A 20,639-nucleotide genomic window follows, 5' to 3' on the forward strand; every position below is an offset into this window, starting at 1 on the left:
AGAAATTTAAAACAACAACAATTGTGTAATGACATTAAATTAATTTGGAAAACTGATTGGATTTGCAAAAGTCATCAACGTAAAGGAGTTGTCTTTTCACCCAATGTTAAACCTAAATCCAATGACAGGTTGATTACATGTTTAATTCACATTAGTTGATAACTCAGAAAAATGGAAATCAAAACTAAACATTGAACTGATGTCTGTGCCCAGTGGGTATTATCCTATGCTGACATCTTGTGACTTCAAGGTGAACTGCAACATATTTCATAACAAGTAGTAACCTGAAGACGCTGGATATTTTCACAACAAGTAGTAACCTGAAAACAATGTTCTGCATAATCGGAGTAACAACTAGATAATACTGTTGGTAATATATCATACAGTAATGTATCTGCAGTGGAACAAGGCATACCAAGACAACGGGCAAAAGCAAGCAAACACAAATCAAGAGTGACGGACCATTTAATGATCTGTAGATGTTAAACAACCATTTATTTTACAGTTTAAAAATGTCCTCATGGAGGAACAGCAAAATACACTGAAAATTATGAAATAAGATTGATCAAAAGACAGTTTAAGATAAATAATTTTGTTTTTGGGGTATTTTCTTGTAATTTGTATACAAAAATTATAAGTGCCTTCAACATCACCATGAAAGTATTCAGCCTGCAGTCATAGAAATATTTACACCACAAAAACTGAGAATCAGGGTTTACTTCCTGCATCGGTTCACAACTAGCTTCGTCTTTCGGACTGCTTTGTTTTGTCACACAAACATGAGGACCCTGAACAGAGACAGTAATAAGGGAAAGTACACAAGAGCACATATTGAGAACATGAGTATTTACAAAATTGGCTCAGGGAGACACTAGTTCAGGGAAAGGAAAGAGACAGTTTACACATCCATTCCCAGCATTGTTTAAAGTTTTAGTCACATTCGTTGCCTTACGGATTCTATTTACCCTTTACTTATTCAAGTTATGCATGCTACAGCTGTCATTGAGTAATTTGCTTTTTGACTTTGGGAGCACATATTGGTATCCAGGATTATTTTCAGAGGAATGGTAGAGGGCAGTGGAGGACACAAGGAGAGAGACAGAAGGACTATGTTCACCATCATCAAATAGAACAGTTTATGGCACTCCATGGAAATGAGGACAGGATTTCACAATGGAGTAGTAGTATGTATGCTGTAACAGGTTGGGCTGATGACGAAAATATATTTAAAAAATATATTTAAAAAACCAAGTACAAACAGAGGCTGGTACAGTAGATCTGAGTGACAAATACAAAATCAAGTATGAAAATAGGTTCTGGGGGTTCATTGAAAGAGATTTTGGCACAGAATCAATTCTAATAACAAAAGTTTGTAAATGTCACTCCTAGGAGTTTTGTAGGGGTCCTTGCCAGTTGCCACCCCCAAAAGGTTGATAGTGATGAGTTGTCATATAATCCACTTGGCCTCCTTACATATTTTTAATCTTTAAATATTTATAATATTTACAGTTTTGCAATTGTCTACGACACCTTGACTTGTAAATAAGACAAACAAAAATAAACAAATGATATATATATATATATATATATATATATAGGTCGCCTGTTGAGGCATTAAGTGCAAACTGTACAACTCAAATAGTAACCTCTGAGGATAGAGTTGACTCTGGAAATGAAGTAGAAGGAAATCAAGTTGGCCGATGGTAGAAGAGTAAAAGCAGTACAGAAGATTGATGAAGCAGACATTATTCCTTTTCTATTTTTCTCTTGCACAAGTAAAGCTGGTCACTGGTGCATGTCTATTATAATAGGTAGCATTTTATTCTCTAATCGGTACAAAGATAATGTTTTTTTTTCTCAACATAGTGCAATGACTGATTTGATCTGTTTTCTAAGAAAATTCCCAAAAGATGTAAATAAAATCACAATCATTATTTCAATGAGAGTAGAAACATCCCTTAGCAGTCTTTCTCTTTTCATTCCTTCGTCTCATCGAATGCTTTCAAAATCAAGACACAATCCGGTTTACTTCCAACGATTGCAAAAGTGAAACGTATGATCATAGAATTGATCATGAAACCCCCAATCCACCCTTCCGTATGCTCTCCGTAAAGACAGGGAGTTGCGGAATAAGAGGTGGAAGGATGACTTAAGGACTTGGTGAAGAGAAGTAAGAGTGAGTGCATGTTTTAAAAACAACAAAAAGAGGTCAAACCCATCCAAACTGAGGCATTTCCAGTTTTCTAACCTGGATGAAAGTCCAAAAAGGCTGGTGTTGGCTTGATTCTGTTGGGTTCTAGAGAATGGAGTTTTTCTATTGGAGGTATTACACGGAGGCAATGACAATCATGATGTGAGGGGAGATGCTGGAGATACTGTTGAGAAGGTCGGGGGCGAGCCGCGACAGGTGGCTCTCAGAGAAATCACATGGCGGAAAAATCTGCACCACGTATGCCGGCTGGGGAAGGAAGAGACCAGACACGTGTCAGTTGGGTTTCCAACCTCATTGTTTGAAATCAGTTCAGTACCATACTCCCATCTCCACCTAATATTTACTTGAATACAGAAGGGCCATCATTACAGGTCCATTTGAAATGGATGCTGATATGGCTTAACAGTCAGAACGCACCACATACCTGATTGGAGCCGGGGTTGGGGACATTGATGATCCCAGCTGCCTGTTTTTGCTGTAGGTAGGTGATGAAGCCTCCTTTCAGGAGAAGGGTCTGACTGAGAACATCCTCCTGATCCCGTCCACATGGCAGAGCTAGCAGGAGGCAGTAGTCACTCTCCACCTATAAACAACAATCATCAAATCGGTTGTGCTTTCACCTGAAATGTTACTGAAATATTAAGCATGTTTACATTCAACTAGTTGCCTGCAAAGAAAACATTACCAAAGAGTGTCTTAGTTTGAAAACATTCTACAAGAACCGTGCTAAAATGCATAATTTCAATGATAGACAATTAGCAACTCACCATCATCCTGCGAGCCACGCCCTCAAGCTGGGATGCTTCCAACCTCATCCTCTGTGCGATGCGGAGCGGGGCCCCTCCCTCCAATGGCGGCAGTGAACGGTGGGCCAGAACGTTGTTGCCAGAGACAAAGTGGAGCTGCACGGCAGCCAAGTCATTCTTCAGTGCCAGCAGGCCTTGCCATATGATGGGGTATTTCTGCACAAACAAAAGTGGAGCAAAGACAGATCAGAGAAATATTATCTAAACTGATTTCGAATTCTAATCTATCCTTACTAATGATGACTTAAAGTCTTCAGGATTGTTTTAATTCCCATGATCAGCTTCCTTACCATTAAAAGCTGCACCATATCGACGGACCGGTATCCTGAGTGCCCCAGTTTACTCTCAGGGTGCCACTGTGAGGAACTTGCGAGGGGTGCTACTGGAGGGCTCGGCATGAAGACTGGTGGTGGGCCCTTCTGCAGAGCTAGCTCTTGCTTGTGGGAGAGAGCCATGGGAGAAGTATAAGAGGGTGAAATGGTGTCCCTCTGCATCCGGGGCATGTGGGATACGTCCATGGAGGCTGTGTGACGGAGGTGGGAGTTGTCCGATTTGGTTTCACTTCCTCCACCAAGTGACCCAGCAGAGAGTGACTGAGATAGCTTGCCCCTGTGGCTGAGATCACCATCCTGAGGAAATAAATAAGACTTCAGTGCTATCTACATAGAAGTAATGTACTGTAGGAGAGAAACACGAAAATAATTGTCAAAGTCAATATCAACTGAAAACACTGGCAAAACCACTAAAAAGCTGATAAACTAATGAACTAAATGTAAACATGAATGCATAGTTCTCTGACCTGTGAAGGTGTGATGCCGCGGGGAGCCAAGTTCAATCCCATCGAAGAGTGACGGGAAAACTGGGAGTGGAAGCCCTGCATATCCCGGTACAATGGGAAGGAGCCAGTGCCACCTGGATGAATCATCTGAACACCTTGAGGATGATGAGGAGACACCATAACAGGGACAGATGGATGGACCCCCATGATCCTGCTGCTCTCAGTATGAGGTGGGTGAGACATCTTTGCCTCCAATGTTTTAGGAATCTCCTTCCGGATCTGCGTCATTCCTTTTGGACTCTTGGAGGCAGCAGAGAGGTTGGTGATTGAGGTTGCTCCTGCCTCAGGAGTTTGTGACCGACGTCCCTCTGCAATGGTGTGCTCTCCTAGTTGATGGTGCATCAGGATGCGCATGTCCCGTATGTCGCGCATGTCTCTGATGTCTCGGGAGGCCATGCTGTACTGGTCCAGACGTAGGCCTGCATGATGCAGCCCTCTGTGCTGCTCTGCCTGCATCATCATCACATCTGACTGGAGCTGGGGTGCAGAGGGTCTGCACAGCCCCTGGTGGTAGTTCTTCATGTTCTCTTCAGCACAGCTGTCTGAGGCTCCCCGAGTGGGGCCTGCATGTGACTGCAGCACCATTTCTCTGATGGTGTTGGCGTGCTGAGGAGGTCCAGTGCGGGGAGATGGCAGGGAATTCGCCCGTCTTCCATGACTCATTCCAGAGAGCTGTGGGGTATTCATCCTGACATCACTGTGCGAGAGGTGACATATAGACACTGACTGGGTGACGCTGTGTGACACCGGGGTCATTATAACAGACTGCTCTGGGTGGGGGTGGTGCATACTGGCAACATATGGAGACATCTCAGGCATGCCAGGATGCAAAACCATAGAGCCGGCATGGGGGGACATTGAGTTTCTGGGAGAGCAAACTTTCGCAAAGGGTAAAGGTGAGTGGCCCGTTGCTCGAGGGGAATGAGGCTCTTGCTTGAGGTGTGGGACTGACCGATCAGAAGGGGTACTGGGACTAGGACTCATGCGGTTTCCAGTCAAAGATGGGTAATGTGGATTCATGATTGGGCTGAGGTTGGATGTCTGGTGTGCCTTTGCCATATCCACCATCATTGGTTTGGATTCTGCTCCAGGCTCTTTCTTTACATGCTGCTGCATCACAGCCCGATTGTACATCAATATTTGAGGACTAGTGACTGGTTGTTGAAACATCTTTACTGCGCTACCCTGGGGTCCAGTGTGATATGACGACTCTGACTTTTCAGAACCAGGACTCTCCTGCTTAATGGTGGAGATGACAGGCTGAGAATTGTATGTATGGCCAGTTAAGAGTACCCCCGGGTGTCCGTACCCTGTGGGTGTCAGGGGTCCCTTGGGGGTGCAAAGCTGGGATGGGGCAAATGGTTCTTGCTTAATCTGAGATTTAGACACAGACTGCTGAAACTCTATGTCAACTGCACTGGCCGGTGGGATCTGGCTAATTTTGGCGCTGATCCGTTGAGGTCCCTCTGTTTTTTGCCCTGAGTAACTTAGTACTACCACACCCTCTGATGTATTTACCCTGAGGCCACGACTGGAGCCTGTGATGTAGGGTGTGCTCTCAACTACAGACCGTCCTCTGCAGTTTACATCTTCTGCCACATCCACTCCATGGTAACAGTTGTTCTCGTTCATACTTGATCTGGATTTCTGTTTGGTTAGAGATAGGCCAGCATTACGGTTACTTAGGGAGATTCGAGGTGCTTCCTCAGTGTCAAAGGGCATTGGAATCCGGCTGATGACAGAGGTAGTAGGAGAAGAAATGACTGAATGCACCATCTTCTCTCCAAAGTTCTGCTGGGTCTCGGTGAGCGGGGACGGTTTTTGAAGAGTGAAAGGCAAGGGTCTGTCTTCAGGATGCATGTGCCGAGCAGCCATTGTGTCAGATGAGTTTTCATTCTCTGACATGCGAGGATCTGCCTGCGTTGTGGTTAGCACTGTAGTAGGAATGGCATTGCTGTTTGATGCCGACACATATTTGGGATCCATGAGGATCTTTCTGAGAGTGCTGGAGCTAGGGTCAATATCCGATGCCTTAGTATCAGGAGGCATAAGTGGATTTTCCGACTGGCTTCCAAGCGCTGTTACTGCTGGTGCAGAGGGAGTCAATACAGAAACTAGAGTTGCAGGAGTAGCATGTATTATACTTTCTTCAGATCTGTGAAGCCAGTCTGGTGAAACAGGCATCTTGCCTTGGCAGGGTAGAGGGACATTCAATTGGGTTGGAGAAGGTGTGAGAGCAGGGGATGGAGAGAGAGCAGGGGCTACTGCGGATATTTGAAACTTTTTGAAATGAGGAAGTCTCTTGGTGCTAGAGTGAAAGGCTGATTCTTCAGGTACGGGTTGTTCCACAGCAGGTTGTTCTGCCTCCTTGGGAGTGTTCACAGTCATGGTGCATGTGATATCACATTTGCAGGTAGCAGCTGAGGTGACAACAGTGGCTGTTGCTGTAGCAGTAGCTGCCTTAGAGTTGATGACTTCAATTTCTTCAGGAATGGACTCTGGTAGCTTGAAGGGGGAGGTCTCAGCTTCTGATACCTCTTCAGCAGTCTCTCCCTTCCGGTTGACAGCCTTTCGTCCTCTGGACCTCTTTGGAGTCTTAAGTCTGACTGCTTTCCCTTTTTTTGTGTGTGTTTCTGATGGAAGAGACTCATCTTCGGCAGAGGCCCCAGAGACTGTTGATTCAGAGGCTTTAGCATCTGTCATCAGGGGTTTGGCACTGGGAATCAAAACTCCCATCTCTGGGTCTGGGTCAATAATGTTGCTGATAGCCATGTGTGTTTCTGGTTCCAAGACATCATTGGCAGAGGGTAAGACCAGAGGCTCTGGGGTAGGAACAATTGCAGTATAAGTGGAAGGAGCTGTGAAACCATCTGTATCAGTAGATACGTCTTCCGCAGTAATGGAATCTATAGCAGCAGCTAGTTCGGTTTCACTGGCAGGAATAGCTGACTTCACCCCCTCCATTTCATTCTCTGGTTCTATAGTGACAGGGGGCAGCAGGGTAGGTGGCTCTGCAGGTGGTTCCTTATAGGGTTGAAGAGGTTGCACAACTGTAAGTTTGGCAATATTCTCCACTGCCCGTTCCAGTTCCATCTGACGTGCCAAAATAGCGGCTGCTGGGTCTACCGTTTGTTCAGGGTCTAACAGAGCATCTTCCCTTTCCTCTGGGCTGAACTCTGCAGCATCTTTCAGATAACACTGAGTCCTTGCTTCTTCTTTATCTGGTACTCCTGGTTTGGCATTTTTAGCAGTGGTCTCAAAAGATACAGCCTCATCCTCCTCAGAGCAAAGCAACCCTTTCACATCATCTAAGCTTACACGAATCTCAAGGTTTCTCAAGCCAAGCGATTTATCCTCCGTCACCAATTTGGCATTTCGTGTAAACCTTGGTGCTTTTACTTTCCCACTCTTTTCAGATTGTTGTCTTTTCTCCACATGGGTAGATTCTAGCCTCTCAATGTCCCCTTCAGAATACTTTTTCTCAATTTGATCAGTTAGCACTTTGTCTCCTTCGTCTTTCTGTGTTGGCAAGCATTGCATTGCTTCCTCTAATAATTTCCCTGCTTCTTCGGACTCATCTTTTATTTTGGGCTCAGGCTCTTCAGTAGTTGTACTATCAACTGACTTCTCTCCTGATGATGTTTCACTCTTGGATTGTTTGTCTAGTCTACTTGCTTTCCTACCAATTGAAGCCCCAGTAAGTGAAGACACTTTAGCTGTCTGCACGTTCTGCATAAGGGGTGAACACCACCCCTCAGACATTCTAGAACCCTGTCCAGTGTTCGCAGGCTCTTTTATGTCACCGTCTTCCTCTGATGATTTTTGCGAGTCCCCTTTCACTGGTGACACATCTTGCCCTCGCCTGCGTGACTTGGGTGGGCGACCTCGCCTTGTGTAGGTAGATGTGTTCAATGCATCCTGCTGCAGCACTAGATCCTTATCGACACCACACTTACGGGTGGAGCAGGAGGACTCCACCACCTCTTTACATGGTGGCTGGGCATCCCCTTCAGACTGTGTGGCATAAACTGACCGAATATTTCGTCGTCTGCTCCTTCCGTGGATTAGGATTGATTCATTCTCAGAGTCAGGGACATTAACTGGTGACTTGGCTGTGGTTTTAGGTTCTGATGATGCCTTTAATACTTCTCCTCGTGGAGATGAAGACCTTTTCAGCTTCTCTCTGTCAATTCGCTCACTCTTTCGAGTTACTGGTTTCTCAGAGACAGCGGTTTTGGGGGGCTCCAGGATTTGTGTTACTGACACATTTGGCTTAGCTCTTTTACTCTTGGGTTGTTTGCGAATTGGCTTTGCTGGTTTGATTCCAGCCTCTGAAACTGGTACGTGAACCTCTTGGGAATCGTCAGATTTCTGAGGTTTGTCAAAGTCCTTCGAATATGGTTTCTCTGGTTGGGTCTCTATCTTTACCATTTCTATATTTTCGTCAACCTTGGGGGAAGCAGAACTGGTGAATTCAGCAGCATTTGCCTCAAAACTACTTAATGAGGCACCAGGAGTGGGAGGCATATTATCAAGGAAAGATGTATGATCCACTGTAAGATTGCCTTCAGTTGTAACTCTGGGTTCACATAATACCTCTTTAGGTTCAACTTTAACCTCAGCATCTGAAAGGAAAGGTGATAAGGGTGTGATTAAAATTGAGGCAGGGGGTTGGATCTCTACTAGAGGAGATTGGGGTGGGAAAACTTCCAGATTATGTTCTACTTTTTCCTCTTCAATCAGTGAAAGAGTCTGTTCAGAGGATGAAGTAGTTAAAACAACCTCTTTCTCCTGCTGTGGAGAAATCTCTCTGGGTGAAGAAAGAAACTGTGAAATTGGCAAGATGAGAGCAGGGCTGACTGATTTAATATCGGCCTTCTGCAGGAACTCTAAAACCTTGGGAGACACTTCTTGTTCACTCTCATCAACACTTTCAATTTCTTGTGGAAAGTGGCCCCATGAGGTCTCCTTCTGTTGTTGAAGCTCCAGAAAGCGGCTATGAAAAAGAACTATGGGCTCTTGAAGGTCCCCTCCCCATGGCCCAGGTTGTCCTTTGACAGCATCCTGTTTGGCAGGATGTCTGCCAACTCCCAACTCAGGATCTTTGCGCTCAAGATGTTGTAGACGCCGTGAATCTTGCTCAAAGATTGAACTATGAAGAAAACGAGATGCAAACAGCTCCTGCCGTTCCAGATCCTCTGCTTTGGGGTCTTTCTTATTGTCATCCAGTTTACCTTCAGAGTCAGTACGAATCTTCTTCTTTTTCATGTACCAAGACGGGATAGGTCGTGGTACAGACTCTACCTTTTCTTTGTCTGAGCCACCGCGAAGACTGGCAAAGCGAGAGTCTCTGTCAAGAAAAGACCAATTATCCTCCCTTGCGGAGGACAATGACTTGGCTCGCTCAAGAAGTGCTTGTGTGTCTGGAGTGATAGTCTTGTCTAATGCAAAAGAATAGAACTTGTTCTTCTCCAGGGAGCATGAGAGCTTGAGGCCTGTCAACCTTTCTTCACGTTCCCCGAGGATAGAGGACAGTGAGGTGTTGGGCTTAGGGGAGTGGTTTTTGTTCTCACCATCATCATCTGAATCTGACGATACTTCTCCAGGCTCTAGTTCACACACAAGACGTTTGCAAATGCTTTCTTGTTTCACAATGCTACTGGGGAAGGTCATGTCCATTCTGAGGCAGTCAGATTTGATTCTACTCTCCCATCGTTGAAGTAACTGCTCGTTACACCCAAGCAATGCTGTTTTAAGCTTAGGAAATTCTGTGATAGGGGAACGGAAACAATTAGGTGTCATGTCCAAGCTGTATTTCAATGAATCTACATGCGAGTAGACTTTGTCCTCTTCTTTTGGAGAGTCTTTAATCTCTTTATTGGCAACTGATTGTGCTAACCGGGAGGCACACTCTTCTTCATTTGAAGGAAAGGAAGACCTGTAGTTGCGGTCTCTCTTACCACTTAGCAAGTCAAAGTCAAAACTCTCGGATTTCTTACGTTTGCTAGATGGATAATCGTCTGTAACATCTTGAGGTGTTTTTCCTACCTCATGCACCAGACTGCACCGTTCAAAGTCCTCTGTGTCGCCATCTTGTGGGCTTTCTGATTTATGTGATTTGTCAGGCTCTTGTCGGCTCTGTTCCATTTGTTTTCTGCAGGTCTGAGAGAGGTCAAGGTCAGACTTAAGTCGTTCCTCAGTCTCCCCTCTACTTTTATATAGTCCTACACCCTGCTCGCCATTGTCTTGTTGCGGCAGTTGTGTGAATGCGTCCTGGTCAAGACTCCCATCAGAGATTTTCGTGAGACTTGATCCCCAAAACTGAATTTTCAGACAGGTTGGGTCTAATGGATCTGTTGCCTCTTCTGTTGGTTCTCCAAGTCGTGACTGAAGTTCCAAACTGAGTCCAAGCCCCATTCCCATGGAGACTATTTCAGACTCTTGTTCATCTTTAGGACTGCAAACAGTAACAAGTCTCTCAGATTTAGCCTTGCAATGCTCCATCTTATGCACCACTTTGCGCAATAGGCTCTTTTCACCCTCATTCTCCTTTGCCATAGCACTGTCAGGTGTCTTCCTAAGTCCCAGTCTACTGACCTCTTCCGGACTCTCCCTCTTCAGTTGATCGGTCTTCCCCATGGAGTCTTCAAAACGCCTCTTTCGTGCAGCTAGACGGTCAACATCCACAGAGTTAGAACCATCATACCTAGGGTCAGCTTTCATATGTTTTTTGGCTTTCATTTTACCATCCTTGTCAACAACTTCAAGGTGGTTGTCTTTTGGCACCTTCCCATGCTTGACTATATCTCCTTTTTGGTGATCTATGCGGAAGGGAGGACTTTTCTGATCCCTTGAAGGTGATGCAAGCCGGATACTGTCATTCCCACCTCTAACTCTTTGTTTTTCTAGGACAGCATGACCAAGCAAGTTCACTTCCTTCTCCTTCACACGTGTTAGCTGCACCACACAAGGTGGTAGGTCTAGCCGTCCTTTGCCTGAGCCTTCTTTTTCCTTAAGGGGAAACTTGCTAACTTTGCTTCGAAGGACTGCATCTGGACTAACTTCTCTTTCCAGTTTAGGCACCGTCTCAGGCGATGGAACGCTGGGAGATTGCAATTTAAGCTTTCGCAGCCTCTGTTTCTCACCCTTCTCCTTGCGCCCAGACCACTTTTCCTTATCACCCCCAGTACCATGTTCAGTTTCAAATGGTCTATCCTTCTCTGGCTTATCACTCTTATTATACCGATCAGTTCGTGCCTTGTCAAATCTTGGAGGTGAGAGTGAACTGCAGCTGGCACTTCGCTCTGAGGATCTACAGCAAATGCGGCGATCAGAGTCATTTGGTAGACGCTCAGAGAGGGAGTGGGACGCTGTAGGACTGGCAGGGCGATGAGGGTGAGAAGGGCTCTGGCTGTGTTCCATTGTTCTCCGCCCATGGTCACGGTCTGTTTCAAAGCGCTCACGCTCACGTTCCCTCTGCAAGTAACTGTATTTGCGGATGTCCTGCTCATAGGGGTCTCTGTAATCTCTGTACTCACGCGGGTCATCAAAGTAACGCGGGTCATAGAAATCCCCCTGGTATGAGTCCCATTCTGTGTAGAACTCGCGGCCTCTGTCAGGTAACTTGCGACGGGGATCTTCTGTGAAGGTTCCTCCAGGTGTTCGTACACTATTGTCAAAGAATGGCCGTTCAGCTGTAAACTCAAATTGCGGCCTGCGCTCATCCCTGATAAACACAAAAAAAAGAGGAACCAAATTCATATTATTCAATGTCATTGGAATTTTGCAAATGGGGATATGTGACAAAATTCACCTAGAAAAAATGATCCAAACCTTCGCTCAGATAGGATTTCATAGAAGTCGCGAATGTCCTGCCCAGATGCCTGCATTGAGTGATAGAAAGCCATCTGACTTTCCTGATTGGCAAAGTCCACCTGCAAGCAAAAACACATGGAAGTTGATAAATCAGAGACAAATATCATTGTTTGGACTATGGTCTTCAATCACCCGGCCTATTTCCCCAACCAACAGGGATTCTAATTCATAAGACATTTTTTTGCTACCTTAATTTTGTTGCCACCAATCTTCCACCCCTTGGTCTCCTTAACAGCTGCCTGTGCATATTCTATGTTATTATACAGTATAAGGGCCATTCCTTTGGGTCTGTCAAATACAACCTGTGGTGGGAGGGGAGAGAAGAGAAGAAAGAAACATATTTAGTAAAAACCAAAATTATCTTTCTTATATACAGTGCATTCGGAAAGTATTTGACCCCTTGAATTATTCCACATTTGGTTAAATTACAGCCTTATTCTAAAATGGATTAAATAGTCCCCTCCACACAATACCACATAACTACTAAGGGAAAAACAGAACATTTACTGTAAGTATTCAGATCCTCTCAAGCTCTGTCAGGTTGGATGGGGAGCATCACAACACAGCTATTTTCCAGTCAGGTTCAAGTCCAGGCTCAGGCTAGGCCACTCAAGGACATTCGTAGACTTGTCCCGAAGCCATTCCTGTGTTGTCTTGGCTCTGTGCTTAGGGTCATTGTCCTGTTGGAAGGTGAACCTTTGCCTCAGTCTGAGCAGGTTTTCATCAAGGATCTCTGTACTTCGCTCCGTTAATCTTTCCCTTCATCTTGACTAGTCTCCCAGTCCCTGCTGCTGAAAACCATCACCGCAGCATGATGCTGCCACCATGCTTCACCATAGGGATGGTGGCAGGTTTCTTTCAGACGTGATACTTGGCATGCAGGCCAAATAGTTCAATCTTGGTTTCATCAGGCCAGAGAATCTTGTTTCTCATGGGCTGACAGCCAAAAGGAACCTAAAGGACTAACTCCAATGTGCCTTTTACTGAGGAGTGGCTTCCGTCTGGCCACTCTACCGTAAATGACCTGAATGGTGGAGTGCTGCAGAAATGGTGATCCTTCTAGAAGGTTCTCCCATCTCTGCAGAGGAACTCTGGAGCGCGGTCAGAGTGACCATCGGGTTCTTTGTCAGGGAGGTGACCAAGATCATTCTCCCCCGATTGCCGAGTATGGCTGAGCAGCCAGCTCTAGGAACAGGATCGGTAGTGCCAAACTTTTTCCATTTAAGAATGATGGAGGCCACTGTGTTCTTGGGGACCTTCATTACTGCAGAAATGTTTTGGTACCCTTATCCAGATATGTGCCTCGATACAATCCTGTCTAGGAGCTCTACGGACAATTCCTTCGACCTCTTGGCTTGGTTTTTGCTCTGACATGCACAGTCAACTGTGGGACCTTCTTGTAGATAGGCGTGTGCCGTTGCAAATCATGTCCAATCAATTGAATTTACCACAGGTGGACTCCAATCAAGTTGTAGATACATCAAGGATGATCAATGGAAACTGGATGAACCGGAGCTCAATTTTGAGTCAGTATTACAACTGAATGCATTACATTGAAATGTGTCTTCTGCATTTAACTCAACCCCTCTGAATATGAGATGTGCGGGGAGCTGCCCTAAATCAACATCTATGTCATCGGTGCACGGGGAACAGTGGGCTGACTGCCTTGCTCATGGGCAGAACGGGGCATTCAGTTGTAACCTTGTCAGCTTGGGGATTTGATTCAGCAACCTTTCGGTTATTGGCCCAGGGTCTGAATACTTAAGTAAATACGATGTTTTTAATCATTGGTAGTAAATTTACAAAAATTTCTAAAAACCTTTTTTTGTTTTGTCATTATAGGGTATTGAGTGCAGGTTGAGATAAAAAAAAAAGAGTAATCCATTTTACAATAAGGCTGTAAACTTAACAAAAAAATGAAAGCGGAATGGGTCTGACAACATTCTGAAGCCACTGTACGAATACACACACACACACAGTACCAGTGAAAAGTTAGGACACCTACTCATTCAAGGGTTTTAATTTATTTATTTAAATTTTCTACATTTTAGAATAGTGAAGACATCAAAACTATGAAATAACACTTATGGAATCATCTAGTAACCGAAAAAGTGTTAAAGAAATCCAAATGTATTTTATATTTGAGATTCCTCAAAGTAGCCTCCCTTTGCCTTGACAGCTTTGCACATGCTTGGCATTTTCTCAACCAGCTTCATGAGGTAGTCACCTGGAATGCATTTCAATTAAGAGGTATGTCTTGTTAAAAGTTAATTTGTGGAATTTATTTCATTTGATCCAATCATTTGTGCTGTGAAAAGTTAGGGGTGGTATACAGAAGATTCTTTTTCCAAATAGGGCTAAGTACATAGTGTGGCAAAAACACCTCAAATAAGCAAAGAGAAATGACAGTCCATCATTACTTTAAGACATGAAGGTCAGTCAATGCGGAAAATTAAAATAACTTTCAATAAAAAAAGTTTCCTCATGTACAGTCGGAAAAACCATCAAATGCTATGATGAAACTGGCACTCATGAGGAGCGCCACAGGAAAGGAAGACCCAGAGTTACCTCTGCTGCAGAGGATAAGTTCATTAGAGTTAACAGCTTCAGAAATTGCAGCCCAAATAAATGCTTCACAGTTCAAATAACAGACACATCTCAACATCAACTGTTCAGAGGAGACTGCATACATTAGGCCTTCATGGTCAAATTGCTACAAAGAAACCACTACTAAAGGACACCAATAAGAAGAGATCTGCTTGGGCCAAGAAACACAAGCAATTAACATTAGAACGGTGGAAATCGGTCCTCTGGTCTGATGAGTCCAAATATGAGATTTTTGGTAACAACGGATGACCTCCGTTGTTACTCCGGTGGTTCCCATCGTGAAGCATGGAGGAGTTGTGGGGTTGTTTTGCTGGGTGACACAGTCTGTGACTTATTTAAAATTCAAGGCACACTTAACCAGCATGGCTACCACCTTTAGTCTGACTATAATTTGTTTTCAACAGGACAATCATTTGTTTTCAACAGGACAATAAATCAACACACCTCCAGGCTGTGTAAGGGTTATGGAATGCTGCATCAGACAACCACAATCACCCGACCTCAACCCAATTGAGATGTTTTGGGATGAGTTGGACTGCAGAGTGAAGGAAAAGCAGCCAACAAGTGCTCAGCATATGTGGGAACTCCTAGACTGTTGGAAAAGCATTCCAGGTGAAGCTGGTTGACAGAATGCCAAGAGTGTGCAAAGCTGACAGCAAGGCAGAGGAGCTACTTTGAAGTATCTAAGTTTGTTTTACTCACTGCTTTAGCACACTCTTTAGCACACTCTGCTAACCCTGATGTCCTTGCTGTGTCTGAATCCTGGCTCAGGAAGGCCACCAACAATTCAGAGATTTCCATACCCAACTATAACATCTTCCGTCAAGATAGAACTGCCAAAGGGGGCGGAGTTGCAGTTTACTGCAGAGATAGCCTGCAAAGTAATGTCATACTTTCCAGGTCCATACCCAAACAGTTTGAACTACTAATTTTGAAAATTACTCTCTCCAGAAATAAGTCTCTCACGGTTGCCGCCTGCTACCGACCCCCCTCAGCTCCCAGCTGTGCCCTGGACACCATTTGTGAATTGATCGCCCCCCATCTAGCTTCAGAGTTTGTTCTGTTAGGTGACCTAAACTGGGATATGCTTAACACCTCGCCAGTCCTACAATCTAAGCTAGATGCCCTCAATCTCACACAAATCATCAAGGAACCCACCAGGTACAATCCTAACTCTGTAAACAAGGGCACCCTCATAGACGTCATCCTGACCAACTGGCCCTCCAAATACACCTCCGCTGTCTTCAACCAGGATCTCAGCGATCACTGCCTCATTGCCTGTATCCGCTACGGAGCCGCAGTCAAACGACCACCCCTCATCACTGTCAAACGCTCCCTAGAACACTTCTGTGAGCAGGCCTTTCTAATCGACCTGGCCCGGGTATCCTGGAAGGACATTGACCTCATCCCGTCAGTTGAGGATGCCTGGTCATTCTTTAAAAGTAACTTCCTCACCATTTTAGATAAGCATGATCCGTTCAAAAAATGCAGAACTAAGAACAGATACAGCCCTTGGTTCACCCCAGACCTGACTGCCCTCGACCAGCACAAAAACATCCTGTGGCGGACTGCAATAGCATCGAATAGTCCCCGTGATATGCAACTGTTCAGGGAAGTCCGGAACCAATACACGCAGTCAGTCAGGAAAGCTAAGGCCAGCTTCTTCAGGCAGAAGTTTGCATCCTGTAGCTCCAACTCCAAAAAGTTCTGGGACACCGTGAAGTCCATGGAGAACAAGAGCACCTCCTCCCAGCTGCCCACTGCACTGAGGCTAGGTAACACGGTCACCACTGATAAATCCATGATTATCGAAAACTTCAATAAGCATTTCTCAACGGCTGGCCATGCCTTCCGCCTGGCTACTTCAACCTCGGCCAACAGCTCCGCCCCCCCCGCAGCTCCTCGCCCAAGCCTCTCCAGGTTCTCCTTTAACCAAATCCAGATAGCAGATGTTCTGAAAGAGCTGCAAAACCTGGACCCGTACAAATCAGCTGGGCTTGACAATCTGGACCCTCTATTTCTGAAACTATCTGCCACCATTGTCGCAACCCCTATTACCAGCCTGTTCAACCTCTCTTTCATATCGTCTGAGATCCCCAAGGATTGGAAAGCTGCCGTAGTCATCCCCCTCTTCAAAGGGGGAGACACCCTGGACCCAAACGGTTACAGACCTATATCCATCCTGCCCTGCCTATCTAAGGTCTTCGAAAGCCAAGTCAACAAACAGGTCACTGACCATCTCGAATCCCACCGCACCTTCTCCGCTGTGCAATCTGGTTTCCGAGCCGGTCACGGGTGCACCTCAGCCACACTCAAGGTACTCAACGATATCATAACCGCCATCGATAAAAGACAGTACTGTGCAGCCGTCTTCATCGACCTTGCCAAGGCTTTCGACTCTGTCAATCACCATATTCTTATCGGCAGACTCAGGAGCCTCGGTTTTTCGGATGACTGCCTTGCCTGGTTCACCAATTACTTTGCAGACAGAGTTCAGTGCGTCAAATCGGAGGGCATGCTGTCTGGTCCTCTGGCAATCTCTATGGGGGTGCCACAGGGTTCAATTCTCGGGCCGACTCTTTTCTCTGTGTATATCAATGATGTTGCTCTTGCTGCAGGCGATTCCCTGATCCACCTCTACGCAGACGACACCATTCTATATACCTTCGGCCCTTCTTTGGACACTGTGCTATCTAACCTCCAAACAAGCTTCAATGCCATACAACACTCCTTCCGTGGCCTCCAACTGCTCTTAAACGCTAGTAAAACCAAATGCATGCTTTTCAACCGGTCGCTGCCTGCACCCGCATACCCGACTAGCATCACCACCCTGGATGGTTCCGACCTAGAATATGTGGACGTCTATAAGTACCTAGGTGTCTGGCTAGACTGCAAACTCTCCTTCCAGACTCATATCAAACATCTCCAATCGAAAATCAAATCTAGAATCAGCTTTCTATTTCGCAACAAAGCCTCCTTCACTCAAGCCGCCAAACTTACCCTAGTAAAACTGACTATCCTACCGATCCTCGACTTCGATGTCATCTACAAAATGGCTTCCAACACTCTACTCAGCAAACTGGATGCAGTCTATCACAGTGCCATCCGTTTCGTCACTAAAGCACCTTATACCACCCACCACTGCGACTTGTATGCTCTAGTCGGCTGGCCCTCGCTACATATTCGTCGCCAGACCCACTGGCTCCAGGTCATCTACAAGTCCATGCTAGGTAAAGCTCCGCCTTATCTCAGCTCACTGGTCACGATGGCAACACCCATCCGTAGCACGCGCTCCAGCAGGTGTATCTCACTGATCATCCCTAAAGCCAACACCTCATTTGGCCGCCTTTCGTTCCAGTACTCTGCTGCCTGTGACTGGAACGAATTGCAAAATCGCTGAAGTTGGAGACTTTTATCTCCCTCACCAACTTCAAACATCAGCTATCTGAGCAGCTAACCGATCGCTGCAGCTGTACATAGTCTATTGGTAAATAGCCCACCCTTTTTCACCTACCTCATCTCCATACTGTTTTTATTTATTTACTTTTCTGCTCTTTTGCACACCAATATCTACCTGTACATGACCATCTGATCATTCATCACTCCAGTGTTAATCTGCAAAATTGTAATTATTCACCAACCTCATGTCTTTTGCACACAATGTATATAGACTCCTTTTTTTCTACTGTGTTATTGACTTGTTTATTGCTTACTCCATGTGTAACTCTGTGTTGCGGTCTGTTCACACTGCTATGCTTTATCTTGGCCAGGTCGCAGTTGTAAATGAGAACTTGTTCTCAACTAGCCTACCTGGTTAAATAAAGGTGAAATAAAATGTAAAAAATAAAAGCTGCTATTTGAGTTGTGAGGTGTCTGTTTCTCAAACTAGACACTAATGTACTTGTCCTCTTGCTCAGTTGTGCACCAGGGCTTCCCACTCCTCTTTCTATTCTGGTTAGCGCCAGTTTGCGCTTTTCTGTGAAGGGAGTAGTACACAGCGTTGTACGAGATCTTCAGTTTCTTGGCAATTTCTCACATGGTATAGCCTTCATTTCTCAGAACAAGAATAGGCTGATGAGTTTCAGAAGAAAGTTATTTGTTTCTGACCATTTTGAGCCTGTAATTGAACCGACAAATGCTGATGCTCCAGACACTCAACTAGTCTAAAGAAGGCCAGTTTTAGTGGTTCTTTTCAGCTGTGCTAACAATTGCAAAATGGTTTTCTAATGATCAATTTGCCTTTTAAAATGATAAACTTGAATTAGCTAACACAACGTGCCACTGGAACACAGGAGTGATGGTCGCTGATAATGGGCCTCTGTCCACCTATATAGATATTTCATGATTAAAAATAAATAAAAATCAGCCGTTTCCAGTTACAATAGTCATTTCCAACATTAACAATGTCTACACTGTATTTTTGATCAATTTGATGATATTTAAAAAATGGACCAAAAAAAGTGCTTTTCTTTCAAAAACAAGGACATTTCTAAGTGACCCCAAACATTTGAACGGTACTGTATGCATGTATACATGTATGTATGTATGTATGTATGTGGCAAGCAAAAGTATGTGAACCCTTTGGAAATACCTGTACTTCTGCATAAATTGGTCATCAAATTTTATCTGATCTTCATCTAAGTCACAACAATAAACTGTCTGCTTAAACTAATAACACACAAACAATTATACGTTTTCGTGTCTTTATTGAAAACACCGTGTAAACATTCACAGTGCAGGGTGGAAAAAGTATGTGAACCCTTGGATTTAATAACTGGTTGACCCTCTGTCAGCAATAACCTCAACCCCAAACATTTTCTGTAGTTGCGGATCAAACCTGCACAATGGTCAGGAGGAATTTTGGACCATTCCTCTTTACAAAACTGTTTCAGTTCAGCAATATTCTTGGGATGTCTGGTGTGAACTGCTCGAGGTCATACCACAGCATCTCAAATCGGGTTGAGGTCAGGACTCTGACTGGGCCACACCAGAAGGCGTATCTTCATCTGTTGAAGCTATTCTGTTGTTGATTTACTTCTGTTTTGAGTTGTTGTCCGGTTGCATTATCCAACTTCTGTTGAGCTTCAATTGGCAGACAGATAGCCCTACATTCTCCAGCAAAATGTCTAGATAAACTTGGGAATACATTTTTTGGGCGATGATAGCAAGCTGTCCAGGCATTGAGGCAGTAAAGCAGCTCCAAACCACGATGCTCCCTCCACCATACTTTACATTTGAGATGAGGTTGGTGTGTTGTGCCTTTTTTTCTCCACACAGTGTTGTTTGTTCCTTCCAAACAACTGAACTGTAGTTTCATCTGTACACAGATTATTTTGCCAGTAGCACTGTGGAATATCTAGATGCTCTTTTGTGAACTTCAGACGTACAGCAATGTTTTCTTCCGTGATGTCCTCCCATGAACACCATTCTTGTTTAGTGTTTTACGTATCATAGACTTGTCAACAGAGATGTTAACATGTTCCAGAAATGTCTGCAAGTCTATGGCTGACACTCTAGGATTCTTCTTAACTTCATTGAGCATTCCGCTCTGTGCTCTTGCAGTCATCTTTGCAGGACGGCCACTCCTAGGGAGAGTAGCAACAGTGCTGAACTTTCTCTATTTATAGACAATTTGTCTTATCGTGGACTGATGAACACAAAGGCTTTTAGATATACTTTTGAAACCCTTTCCAGCTTTATGCAAGTCAACAATTCCTAATCTTGGGTCTTCTGATATCTCTTTTGCTAGAGGCATGGTTCAACATTAGGCAATGCTTCTTGTAAATAGCAAACTCAAAGGGCAGGGCAGCTCTAACCAACATATCCACTCTCGTCTCAATGATTGTACTCCAGGTTAGCTGACTCCAATTAGCTTTTGGATAAGTCATAAGCCTAGGGGTTAACATACTTTTTCCAACCTACACTGAATGTGTTCAATAAAGACAAGAAAAATACAATCATGTGTTTTATTAGTTTAAGCAGTCTGTTGTTGTGACTTAGATGAAGATCAGATGTATGTAGAAATCCAGATGATTCCAAATGGTTCACATACTTTTTCTTGCCACTGTATGTATGTACATAGAGTTGAATTTGGAAGTTTACTTACACCGTAGCCAAATACATTTAATCAGTTTCACAATTCCTGACATTTAATCCTAGTAAAAATTCCCTGTCTTAGGTGAGTTAGGATCACCACTTTATTTTCTGAATGTGAAGTCAGAATAACAGTAGAGATAATTATTTATTTCAGCTTTTATTTCTTTCATCACATTCTCAGTGCGTCAGAAGTTTACATACACTC

At 44.5% G+C, this 20,639-nt stretch overlaps 1 protein-coding gene across 4 annotated transcripts in view; it reads right to left on the reverse strand.

Moving 5' to 3' along the window:
• Nucleotides 1-449: 449 nt before the first annotated feature.
• Nucleotides 450-20,639, reverse strand: part of spen (spen family transcriptional repressor) — a 52,137-nt gene continuing 31,947 nt past the window's right edge. For 3 of the 4 annotated variants that reach the window (XM_020459555.2, XM_020459557.2, XM_031803464.1), the window contains 7 exons: nucleotides 11,920-12,033; nucleotides 11,690-11,790; nucleotides 3,818-11,582; nucleotides 3,309-3,647; nucleotides 2,980-3,174; nucleotides 2,637-2,795; nucleotides 470-2,458 (listed from right to left, as the gene is read on the reverse strand). In XM_020459555.2, the coding sequence (XP_020315144.1) occupies nucleotides 2,327-2,458; nucleotides 2,637-2,795; nucleotides 2,980-3,174; nucleotides 3,309-3,647; nucleotides 3,818-11,582; nucleotides 11,690-11,790; nucleotides 11,920-12,033 (8,805 nt within the window). In that variant the 3' untranslated portion in view covers nucleotides 470-2,326. Of the gene's footprint in view, nucleotides 2,459-2,636; nucleotides 2,796-2,979; nucleotides 3,175-3,308; nucleotides 3,648-3,817; nucleotides 11,583-11,689; nucleotides 11,791-11,919; nucleotides 12,034-20,639 lie in introns of all 4 variants that reach the window. The other variant, XM_020459554.2, reaches the window with a different exon arrangement.

This window comes from Oncorhynchus kisutch, linkage group LG24, assembly GCF_002021735.2.
Source record: "Oncorhynchus kisutch isolate 150728-3 linkage group LG24, Okis_V2, whole genome shotgun sequence".
Classification (NCBI taxonomy): Eukaryota; Metazoa; Chordata; class Actinopteri; order Salmoniformes; family Salmonidae; genus Oncorhynchus; species Oncorhynchus kisutch.